Source organism: Oryzias melastigma, linkage group LG15, assembly GCF_002922805.2.
Source record: "Oryzias melastigma strain HK-1 linkage group LG15, ASM292280v2, whole genome shotgun sequence".
NCBI classification, from domain to species: domain Eukaryota; kingdom Metazoa; phylum Chordata; class Actinopteri; order Beloniformes; family Adrianichthyidae; genus Oryzias; species Oryzias melastigma.
In genome coordinates, this window is record NC_050526.1 from 14,814,073 (window position 1) to 14,827,211 (window position 13,139).

General features: G+C 39.2%; 1 protein-coding gene across 2 annotated transcripts in view; it reads right to left on the reverse strand.

The window, feature by feature from the left end:
* kcnq5a (potassium voltage-gated channel, KQT-like subfamily, member 5a) overlaps positions 1-13,139 on the reverse strand; it is a 114,474-nt gene that overhangs the window by 43,697 nt on the left and 57,638 nt on the right. For both annotated transcript variants that reach the window (XM_024297544.2, XM_024297543.2), the window contains exon 2: positions 569-659. In XM_024297544.2, the coding sequence (XP_024153312.1) occupies positions 569-659 (91 nt within the window). The remainder of the gene's footprint in view (positions 1-568; positions 660-13,139) is intronic.

A 13,139-nucleotide genomic window follows, 5' to 3' on the forward strand; every position in this document is an offset into this window, starting at 1 on the left:
TAGGTCTAAGTTCACGCCCAAGTTCACTAGTGTGAACACCAATGGATTTTACAGTAGCACAAAAATAAGAGCTAAAGAAAGAGATGTGTTGTCTTATAAAAGTCTTATAAAAACATAAAAATGTTGCATTACATGAATGGCATTATGCAAAAAGGGATCTGGAAAAAGTTTTGCTAGCAGAAAAGTTGCAATCAATTTGACACTTAAAATGTTCATGGGTATTTATAGGATAATTTGTGGATACTACTCCAAGCATTATGAGGCCTTTTTCAATAAAAAAAAGATTTGTAATGTGTAAATGCGTAAAACATGCTTTATGAGGGACATTGAGGTTTTTCTTAAAAACTGACTGTGAGTCTGTCAAATTGCCATACCTGAACCCTAAAATGAGACCTCAACAGTCAAGAAGATCACCAATATCTGCCCATCCATCACAAACCAAGCTTGATAAATTATTTAACAAATAAAAAAACAAGGTAAGCAGTCTCTGAGGACATCATGCTGATCCAAGCGTCTAAAAATGGAGCTCCCATACATTTTGCATGCTTGTGTTTAAGTGTGATCTCACCAGGATCAGCAGGCAGTGTGAGGAGAATTCCTGGTGTGCAGGAATAGTGGAAAACACAGAGAGAACCAGACATCCAAACACCAGGATGAACCTGTGGGAGCAGAACACACACAGGCAAACAAATCATGAAGTAATAAATAAAAACAAGTCACATAGTAGCTGGTTTTGGGCTTACTGGCTCAAAGAACACACAGCTGCTGGGGTAATCACAGCAACACAATATTTATGGGTAAAAGATTTGATAGGAAACATTTCTCTTTTCTTTCCTTTTGAAATGGAATTTTAGTAGACAAAAGCAGTGTTGGACAAGCAGTTGGCTTTGGAATGAAGGGTTAGGCTAAGCGCTAGCTTTTCTAAGCCAATAAAACTGACTTTATATTTTATTTATTAACACTGAATAGTTTCAACAATGAGTTCTGTACTTTTCTCTACCATATTTTTTGCTAATATACAACTTGTAATGACTTAAAAAAACATATTTTGTGCAACTCAACTATTTGGCTAGCTTAAACATCTACTCTCACTTTACTAGGTCCACCTTGTTAGTACTAGGTTTGACCCCTTTTGCCCTTAAAACTGCCTTAATTCTTGGTTGCATAGATTAAACAAGGTACTGGAAACATTCCGAAATGATATCATGACACAGTTGCTGCTGATTTACCCACAGAACTGTCCCCCACTAGATATTTTCTCTTCTTCTGACCATTCTCTGTAAACCCTAGAGACGGTTGTGGGTGAAAATCCTAGTAGATCAGCAGTTTCTGAAATACTCAGACCCGCCCATTTGGCAATATCAACCATTCAAAGTCACTTCAGTCACCTTTCTTCTTCATTCTGATCCTCAGTTTGAACTGCAGCAGATCATCTTCACCATGTCTTCATGCCTAAATGCATTGAGTTGATGTGATTGGCTGATTAAAAATGTGTGTTAACGAGCAGCTGGAGAGGTAGTGGCCGGTGAGTACTGGTACATATGCATTCACAAATACATACAACAAGAACAAGAACACTGCAGGAACAATGAAACCGAAATAGGAAAGGGAAATTGCAATTAGACACAATAACACAAGGAAATCTTTTAACATATTTTCGGCACCTCACATGGATGCACCACTCCAATTAGAATTCTAAACATTTCAGCAGCTTGTGCACAGTACCTCTCCATAACAAGGCAGTGCTCTGGAGGATAGAAATTGAAGAAAGGGACGGTCATTTTTGCATCTGCAAACATGGAGTCGGAAACCCAGATTAATCAACAAGTCTATCAGGATACTTATTTAATTTCAGAACAATTTATGCAGAAGGGACTCTTAAGATTGATTGGGGCTGCTTTCTGTTAAAAGCACATTTTCTCCATTTGTTTGAAAATACTTCAAGTAGCTTGTAGGACCAAAAACTGTGTGTTTCATTAATAACAATACTAATTCTACAGTGAAAGAAGCTGTACAAAGACAGCCAGTGTTTTTAGTAAAAACACATTCAAAGGACATACATTCTTTATCTAGACTCAGACCTCCTCTTCTGTCTCAGCCTTTGGTGTATTCATATGTCCGCTTAGTTAATTAGCAAATTTAAATTAAAATTCAGAAAACAGCTTCCAGGCAACATATGCATGCACTAAGAGTGCCAGCCTTTTCAGACGGTCTTTGGATCTTTTTTTGTTGTTGATAAAGACATACCATCTGTCTTCTGTTAATACATTCGTACAAATATTTCTGTCTTTTTGAGTCAGTGAGGTGCTGCTCATGCTTTATCATTAGGACACTATGGATTGGTCATCTCCTTTGCAGGCTTTAAAAGTTTATAATTAGTTGGCAAAAATAGAGCTTTAATATCTGACAAACTTCTTGAAAATAAACTCGTTCCTAACCTGGAGGTTTCCACTCACCACCCCCTCCTGTAAGCAAACTTGAACATGTAAACAAAACCAGCCTAAATGGTTATAAATGGTTTTCTGGGACTAATCCATCAAGACAAATATGTTATGGTCTACACGTGATCCATATTTCCATATCATGTATGTAATAATGACTGAATAAAAAGTGAGATAGAGCCATTCATACATCCAGCATTCCTCACATTTTTGCAACCCTCCCCTCCTAAGAAAAAAAAAAAAAAATCTCCAAAACGCATCATCATAGCTGCATTACTCTAGAGCTACATTCACACCAAATGTGATTTGCGTGTCAGTGTCGATGAGTTTCACTGTAAAGTCAGCGTATAGACACAATCTCAGGTCCTGTGACATGTTCTGAGTGTCTAGCATTAATGCACATTGGAGAAACATTGTATCGAGCCATGATGTGATAATTTTAAAGTTCAAATATCAGAACTTTTGGCAAGGCCTTTTGTTGTGTCAACCAATTAGAGACTCAGATTCAGCTCCTCCTCCTCCTGGTAGGGACTCCTCCTTATGAAAAGGCAACAAGATTTAATTACGTTGCCCTAAGTGGCATCAACAGGGCCGTCGTTTGGAGTACTGCCAACCATTTGTGCCGGGCCCTGCCCAATTGGACGACGTGGGATCGATACCCCATGGACCCACCTCCAGCAGTAAAGCTAAAAAGATGCTTGTGGAATGTAGTTTGGGTGGAAGTCTAGGAATTATTACATTAAAATGGATCAAACCTTTATATTCACTAATTCAAATTTAGGACATTTTCCTCTAAAAGTTGTTTTAGGGATTTTTTTATTGAGAAATTATATTTAAACTTTTGATTTTCCTATCCTTTCTTTCTAAAGAATTTCTTTTACTTTGTCCTTATGTTGTTAAAAAATGAAATTAAAAATGATAAACGTTAAAATGATAAAAATACTACTACCTGAGTCTCATTATGCTACTAAATCTAAAAAAAAAGTTCAAAATAGAAGCATAAGAAAGGCTTTTCATAGAAAATGTCAGCTCATATTAGCTGAAAACCCTCTGATTAGTGAAAGTTTGTCGCTTTAATCAATATTTTTGATGCCTTTTTTGTCAGATGAGTTTGAGATTCAGTTCTCGTTGGACAGGCAGCTCTGATAGTTTGCAGGAGTGAAGTAATCCTCGCTTCAGGGCATAATGCAGGGACAAACTGCTACTGTCTTGGTGCTAATGAACCACCCGAGGAGCCAAAGAGAAACCCGTATCTCCACCACTGATGGACAGAGACAGAAGAGCGAGTGGTGAGTCATCTGCCCCTTGTGCAGACAAGGAGTCGCTTCAAGCACCTGGAACAAGAGCGAGCTGCTGAAGCAGATCATCAGAAGACTACGAATGCCTTCTTTCCTTTCTGGAATTTAAAGCTGTGAAAGGGTAAATGGAGCAGATGAAAAAGGTAAAAGTCACTGTCATTTGTCTCTTTGGAAGAGTCGTGCAGGAACAACAGAACTCCACACACGATGAAGACAATAAAACACAATTCTGTGGATGGAAATGATGGAGAGATCATGAGATTCTCCTGAATGAGAGTATGAGGGCCAGGAATATAAAGATCTAGCACAGCTATAAATAATAATTGTGAGAAAAATGCCGGTTAGATTGCTTCACCAGAGCTAAAACCAAAGAGATCAATACAGAACGAGACTGAGAGAGAGATGACACGCTGAGTGACTGAACACAGTGGGCCCCTGACTCAATTTGGGATCCAAATCATCTGGAAGAACTCCATTTCCTGACTTTATTATTCTATGATTGTGTCTTCGTATGACTTCCACTCATTTTTCTGAATGATTTCAATCATAGATGAGAGGAGAAACGTTCTCTCTGAGCGTTTATCAGACACTCGTCTTCAGGTTGTGGATCACCCTCAGCAGATTGCAATTCCAACTGGAACCATTTATAGAAACGGGCAGGAGCTTCATCACAGGAGATCAGCGACGCTTCACTTTGACCGACATTAATGTTGAACAAAAAACAAACATGTATTTTTAGACATTATTTTTATTATGTTTTGACGTTTTAGGTGGTGAATCCTGAAGACAAGAAGGAGTCATCACCCTCGGAGCAAAACAAACAGAGTTTGCACAACTTGTGAAAAGTGAAATGATACTTGAATTAAAAAGGTTCTGTTTGCCTTTCTTAAAGTGCACAGAAACCTCTCTGAACCACTGACTGTAGGATAACAGGTTTGATCCCTACTCTGCCTGAACATGTGCCAAAATGTCCTTGAGCAAGGCACTAACACCTATGGCTGGGTAAGAAGCAGTCAAAAGCAACCCTGCCACCATTACTGTGTGAATGTGAGTGTAAATGTGTGTGTAATTGTGAAGTGAATGCATCGGTGTATGAATTTGTGTGAGTGCATGAATGTGTGTGAATAAATGTGAATAAATGTGAATAAATGTGAATAAATGTGAATGAATGTGTATGAATTGATGTGTGTGATTTAATGTGTGAATAGTGTGTAAATATGTGTGTGTGTCTGCGTGAGTTTGAATATTTGTGTGTATGAATAGGTGTGAATTTGAGTGTTTCATTTATTGTGTGTGTGTAAATTGATGTGTGAATGTGTGTGAATAGAACATATTTACATTTACACACATTCAAGTATTTTTGCACAATGTGGGAAAAGAAAACTTTTGCTGAAGAGATTAAAACCCAATTTTGCACACATACCAACAGGTTCAACAATTCCACAACCACCAATGAAGTTTTGTTGACCTTTGACCTTGGGAAGAGGCTGCCATCTTAAAACAATGATAAAAAAAAAATATCCTCTCTACCAGCTACAAATTTGAACTCCTAGGGTTTTCAATCTATCGCCTCCTAACTCCAGCATTAGTGAACGCTACTTGGGAGCAAAGTTGGATTTAGATGTTGTAGATTTGAATGCCGTTAGAGTTGTCAGCGCACAAAGTCATTTTCCCCTGTTGTTTGCACATTTTTGACCATAATATTGTTAAATTTAATACATGAATCATTGGTTCAAGCAACATGACGTATGATATAGATATATTAGGAATGTGGGTGTGGGTAACCAATAACCTCTGTTGCCAAGGAAATCCAAAAGTTTACTTTTGCAGATTCTTCTGAAAATTAAATAGATTCGTTCGTCATTCCCAGGTCAACAAAAAATAAAATAGGTGCTAGGGGTATAAATCCAAGAGAAAGCCATAAATTCAAAATAAATGTCTTTTTTTTTAATAATTTGTCATATGCTCCTTTGACTAGGGTGGCAGGATCAGAAGGGAAGCGTGAGGGGGGTATAAGAACTGCTCAGTCAGTGAGGGCAGGATAAATGGGGGTCAGGGTTAGGTAGGGTGGGGTAGGGTAGCGCCTGCAAGTCATAAAACCAATAAAAAATTAGAATGTAAAAATATTGAAACATGTATTGCAGCTTATTAGAAAAATGGTTGGAAATTCACGCTTTTTATGCCTCAACTATAAAAAAAAAAAATGCCCACAGGATTCTGGAGGGACTGTACAGAGCAGTTGTGCTGTGTGGTCTGTTACTGGAAATGCAGGGGTTTGATGACGTCATATCCTGCCAAGAAGGCAACAGGTGAAAGTCAGAGTGAAACTGTCATTTGGACTCAAAAAGAAAGGCGTAACAGAGATGAGATGTTGTATCTGCAGCACCGACAGACTGTAGCAGGAGGAGAGACTTCGAGGAGGAGAGGAAGAAAGAGCCTCAGAGGAGCCAATTTTCCATGATGCGACTCTCAGCGAAGCCTTCGGTTCGTGTGCGAGTTTGTGCGCCTCTGCTAAATAGGCACAGACTGACATATTGTTTAAGAAAGCCAGCAGCTAACAGCCTTCATAAAATCTCTGGCTCACACACGCATACATCAGATTCCTATCAGCGCTCGTCTCGGCAGCAACAGCACGCCAAGGCTCCCGTTCGGAGCTGCGCAGCAGATGTCTCTGCACGGAAAACGGGCTCATGTGACAAAAACACATGCTTCGACTCAAAGTGTGAGCAGGAAACAGAATCACTTCCTCCGTTCTGGATGCAGCGGAACGCAGAAATATTGATGAGAGGGAGGACAACAGCAGCTGTGTGTGAGAAGACGCCGGGCATTGTGGGAAGCCCTGATTAATGCCACTTTGCTGTGAGCTGCCAGCACGGGCGTGAAGGCTCATTACTCAGACCGGAGCTGGAGCAGACCAAAGAAAGTATGATTGAACAAGTGCAGAGCTCTGCTGCTTGTTAAGCCGTGACCAGAAGAATCCCGTTCATCAGGAATCCATTCTGGCTCTTTCTGTGTGTTTTATCAGACATGCCGCTGTTGGAGAGCAATTTAGGAAACTGTTAAAGTTATGTGGCAATAAAGTTTACTCGCTGATCATAAATAAAGATCATTTAGAGAATGGTACCCTCAGAAACTAGAAAAAACACAAAACGTAAAGGCTTGGTCACATGGACCTGTACGGGGGTTCACCTGTTCAAGTGCTGCAGGTTTTTGGATTGTCCAGACCCATAGAGGGTTGTAGAGAGGACGGGCTGCATCCTAAAGTTTGTCTGTAGTTCCTGTGAAGCTCTGTAAGAGCAGGTTTGACTTAAGATAATGTTGCATAACTTTGCAAACCCACTTTTCTCCATCTCAGAATCAGCTAATCCAAGTTGATTTTGTAAGAACTTCACTATGTTAAGTGTTGCATATCAATGCAAGGCTGCTTTTCTCCGCTTCAGAATCAACTGGTTTTACGTTAATTTGCATAAACGGTTGATGAGATACAGTAGGGGAAAGGATGCCAACACTCCGGTGTTAAAAAGTTAAGAAGACACCCAGGCGACATTCTTGCAAGATCTTCAGACCACCTCAAATGGTTCCTTTTCATGTAAAGCAGCCAAAGCTGGTGCGTTTAAATCGAGACATCGAGGGCTTCTACTAGTTTTCCATAAATCCAGCCCTATCTGCTGTTGATTCCTGGATCAAGTGTGTTTAGCCAATTAGGAGCCTCTATGGTCGGTTGGTTGGTTGGAAAACATTTAGGACACTGGGCCTCGGGACCTGGATTTAGACACCCCTTGGTCAAGAATTCCAAATAGCAAACCCCCAACTTCCATGGGAACAAACCAGGGAGTAGCAAATGTGGCATTTCTAGAGGACTACTAGAGACAAGTTTCAGAAGGGAGCAAATTCTCATAGACTTCCGTGTTAAAATGTCCAACTGTGCACCAAAAATATTGATCTGTGTATCAAATTAGATAGTTTTCAAGCAATAACTAAATTGCCTCAAAGCTACTGAGTATCAAAATAGTGATTTTTATTCAAGACCAAATTTAGATACGTCGGACATCAAGGATTTGTCTTTTTATTGGAATAAACTCATGGATGGACTCCTCCCCCTTTACTTTGTTCCATCTATATCCCACATTTTTGGAACCTTGTTGATGATGATATTTGATTACATATGATTAAACACAGAGAAATATTTGGTCATAAAGTAAGTGCATCACTTTGGTTATTAGAAAAAGACTGTCCATTTAGTTGGTATGTTTCCTCCCTGGAGGCTTACTGTGAATGAAGGCTGGAGTGGAATGAAGGCTCACGGATGATGAGGTGTCGCTTTGAAAAGGTCTCTTTAATGCTAAATCAATAGCAGTTGCCACACATGCGCACACATGGAAACCCCTGACCGTTCAAAGGGGGAGACGCAGACCAACAGTTTTCTTTGTTTCTCGGCTTTGTCTCTGGGGCCATTTGTACTTTCAGCTGAAAAAGTGACGCCATTTCCAGATTGCTCTCCTCAATGACGCCCGAGAATCACTTAAGGTAGTTTGTCTCTGTAACTTTAAATATTTTTAAAATACTTTGTTTTCCTCCCCAAAGATGTACAAGTAAGTACAAACCCTTTCAAAGAAATTTAAATATCATGAAAAAATTGCATTCATTTCTATAATTCCATTCAAATAATTTAACTGTCTTGAAATATAGATTCAGATTCAAGTATTCATTTGTTAATTTTTGCATAAATTGGACTCCCAGCTCATAATACCCTCAAAAACAGCATTTCAGACAATAAGAATACTCTGGAGAAATCACCATTTACTTTTCAGTTTTTGCACGGTCCATTTCTCATATACAGTCAATGATTGAAATCCTGGGAATCTTGTGCTGCTTACTAAAATTAAATCTCTCTTTTCATGCAATCAAAACATCGGAAGCTTTCCTTAAAATTACATTATCATAAAAGGTATTTGGGCTATTTTTTTCTTTCAAAGAAAAACAAAAATCTTTTGTTTGTGTCCTTCGCAAATGTAAAATAAACTTAATATTTTAAGTTATTTTTTCCTACCCTTCCACAATTGTGGAGTAATTAGACTTTGAGCTTTGATTTCATTCAGACTTCAGGTTGTTTATCTCTTCTTCAAACCTCACAAATCTGTTTTTCATTCGCTCATGTCTTGGTTTGTTGTGAAACGGGTTAAACTGAGCTCTCAGGAGGGGGTGAGCCTTTGCACATGTCATCATGGGACAATTAACTCCGCACATCTCCGATGATATATACTTCAGACGCTTTTCTCAGGCTTAGCGGCACGCAAGCAGCATTATTTTTGCGTGCCTGCCTGCAATAGTAGAAATAAAAACACAAAGTGGGACTTTGCTCCCCCCGTTTCACTCCCAGAGCTGCGTAGCGCGGGAACGTTTCCTCGGGTTAATTTGTGACCTTCACCACCTCTCCGCTGAGTCGCAGCTGAGAGTCGGATGAATGAGTGACGGGTCTTTAATGTCTGTGACACCGTGTTATCTGAGGCGTTACCTGCTGCTTTTTGACATCTGTGAAGAAAAAAAAACTCTGCTAAACAGTCGTTCTGCCCTAATGTCATCCCAACCTTACAGGTTGTTGAGACAGAGATGATACAAATGCAATATACCGTCCCAGGAAAGTTCCTATAAAGGTTTCCACTGTGGTTTCTGCTGCTGAAACCAAAGTTTACGTTTTGGTTTTACATCAATGAGTGACACACGATTCAAAGAACATCATATGATTGACATCATAGTTTTGTAAAATGCATCCTGGCAATCCAATACAACATCTCAGCCTCATCATGGTTCAATCCACTCGAACCAAATGCAGAGTGAAACAATCACAGCAGCCAAGAAAAATGAATTTGGTTGATATTCAAGAACCAGAGTGAGAAGTCTACAGCAGAAGTAAATTGACATGAATCAGGTTGTTTTGAGTCAGTGCATTCAGACAAACCCAAAACTTAATGCATAGAAAAATATAAATCTTTCTAGGCACGCACTGAGCAACTGTAGAGAGGAATGACTCCACAGGAACCCTTTAATACCGGAGATATCGTAAGGGACAAATGAATAACACACGATCTTTGGCATACTTCAAGTCTTTGACCATTTATGTGATCATTCATGCTGATCGCATAAACGGTCAAAGAACGAGTTATTTAGAAGTCGTCTGTGATATATCCGGTGTTAAAGGTTCAATCACAAACTTACTGCCTCTTGTTATCCATTAATGTTAACTGAGTCATGCTGTCCTTAAAGTTAACACACATTTCTGTGTACTTCAGAGCTTTACAGCATCTTCTAAATTATTATGCAAATTATATTTTTCTATGATTTTTCTAAACACTTGATGCAAATAATAGAATTATTTTCAAGTCACTAACCATTAGAGTATGGTATATATTAAATGTTACTGAACAAACCTTCTAAAGATAAAGGTATTTTTTTTTTAATAAAACCCTTTAAACACGCTGTTTGACATTATTACACTCAACAGAAATCCACAACATTTGATAAACTCTAAAGAACTGAAAATGGTCATTTGTTAGATTTGCTGCATTAGGAGGTCATATTTACTGAAATCAAAAGCTTTTCAAACCAGGGAGATTTTAATAGGTCAAGTTTCATTTGAACATAGGAGGACCCTTATTTTGTAGCAGCTTCACAATTGAATCACTGTTGAACTTGTGCATTTTTGGAGTTTACGCTTGAATTTCTTTGCAGGATGTCAGAATATTCTCCCAAAACTGCTGTTTGGATGTGAGCTATGCATGGAGCCGTGTGTATTTCTGGCTTAAAAAAATAAGACCGCTTGTTTACTTCCGGTTGTGGTTATCTATATGCGTCAACTTAGCACATCTCAGTGTACTTTCCCTAGTATTGCCTAATTTTCATTATTTCTTATATTGTATGTTAGTTTGTCATTACGTGTATACAAAATGACATCCAAAAAGGCAAAGTTTGCGTTCCTGAAACCCTAAACACCCAGGGCTCGCAAAACGCCACCATGCACTGTATGATCATATGACATCTTCAGATGAAACGTAGCTCTGTTACATTTTAAACATGTTTAACAGAACTTCTTATGTGTAAATGAACTTTGAAGTGATCTTCGGAATATTGATCCTACTCTCATCTGATGATGAGGAGCCTTCGCCTTCTTCATGAAGCAGTAGCAGCGTGCGCTAACATGCGCCTTTGCCTGTGTTGAGACATTTTATGAATGAGAATCACATCTCAGACTGCTTCTACCTGACACTGAAAATTACATCTACACAAATGTATTAACACTCTGCTGTGGAGTAACTGAAACGCAACTAACAGTTCATAAAGATAAAGAGAGCGATAATTAGACGTGTCTTTCATGCTAGTTAGCATTAGCACAAATGAAAAGTGACAACGGTCTTTGTACATAATTTTCTAAATAATGCAGTCAGTTCTGAACTTTTTTTCTTGGCTGCACGGACCCGGAGGAAAAGTTAAGGTTAGGATTACGGTTAAGATTTGGGTTAATCCACTAAATGGTTCCCTATTGCAGCCGCATCTGCAGCTGCGCTCCGCACTCTAGCTGCGCAAACAGCTAACGAGACTTCACTAAATACTGCGACCAGTAACAGCATTTAGCTTTGGATGCACATAAAATGCTTGAAACAATGCAGAAATGCATCTTGGCTGCACCTATTATGTGTTGTCAGCATGAATTTCCATCAGCTTTTGAGATGGTTTCACGTAAATACGTGTGAATAACATCAGCCTTAGCAAGTTACCTCAGAAGTTTGCCATGTAGGATGACACATTCAAGTTAATGCCTTTTGTATTTTTATTTTGGAGTATTTTGCATTTATAGTGACTTTTTGTAGATCCAAAATACATCCTGTAAGCTCCAAATGCTCCACTATTCCTATAACAACGTTCCACTGCTCCAACCGGAAATTACTGAGCAGTCATATACCGAATATGGAAGTAGGTCGTGCACATAGCCTGTAGGATTGAAGTCAGGGGAGAATGGGGTACCGCCATCAGTTAATCTCATTATATGTCCAAAGCAGCCAGTGATGCATAGTATTACTGCAGCATGAGATGGTCCGTTGTCATCCACAAAGATGATTTTGTTATGGAAAGCACAGTTTTTCTTTTTGTACCACAGAAGAAAGAGCTCAGTCAGAAAATCCACAGATTTTTCAAAGGTCATTTTTACACCTTCAGGGACCCTAAAGAGGTAGATAAGCTCTCCCCATGATTACACCCTAAACCATGACTCCACCACATCCTTACTGACCTCACAGCCTTGTTGGGACATTCTAGCCATCTACCTACCACCCACTCCTCCATCTATCTGGACCATGCAGGGTTGCACAGCATTCATCAGTGAACAAGACTGTTTAAAAATATAAGGTTTATGTAGAACTGCAAGCCTCCAGAGGATCCTACACCTTGATATTGATAGGACTCTAGATCCACTAGCAGCTTCAAATATGTTCTTACTGTTTTGCAAAGGTATTTTAGCAGCTGCTCTCTTAATCTGATGTATTTGTCGGGCAGAAACCTTCCTCTTTCTGCATTTATTTGCATTAATCCGAGTGTTCTCTGAATCTGTTACAAATCTCCAATGATCACGCTTAAGTTTTCCATACTTTGTCCAAGGCATTTCACTATTTCACGCTTTTCAGCAGCAGATCATTTTTGCTTTTCTTATTGCTTTAAAATGTGACACATCCTTTTTTTTATAATTTTTTTTTTTATCTCATCTGACAAACTAATGATCACAGGTGTCTGAGATTGATTTCAGTGATCTAAAGAGCCCTGAGACACAATATCATCCATGAGTTTAATTGAAAAACAATGAATTTTATCATTTAAGCACTTAAATACAATTTGACTAATAATTTAGAACGCACTGTATAGTAAGGAAAATCTTCAAATGATTATTTTTCACCAAAAAGACTGGTCTGAACAATAATGAGGGACATTCCAGGAGTGTGCTCAAGCATCAATATGCAGAGGCGTACACTTGTGAAAAGATCCTGCATGCTGGACCCTCTCTGACATCAGCTGACCCGCTGGACCACTGAGCAGCAGACTCGTGGTGACTGCACAACTGCTGGCCTGACAGCTTCACAACTGATAACAGTAACTTATACCAAGATCAAGAAGAAAAAGTCCACACACATGCAGATGCTGACAAACAGAACAAACTATTGAGTCACTATGATGAAAGAAAGCAGAAAAGATGCAGCAGATGTGACAGAACGATGTGGGACAGTGTGGAAATGGAAGCAGGCTGCAGAAAAGCAGACATTCCTGCAAAGAAGACAGACTGGAATCCTGGGAATGTCCTAATCAGACAAGCTGATGGCCTCCAGATAAGACCAACAATCAGTGATGGGGACATACG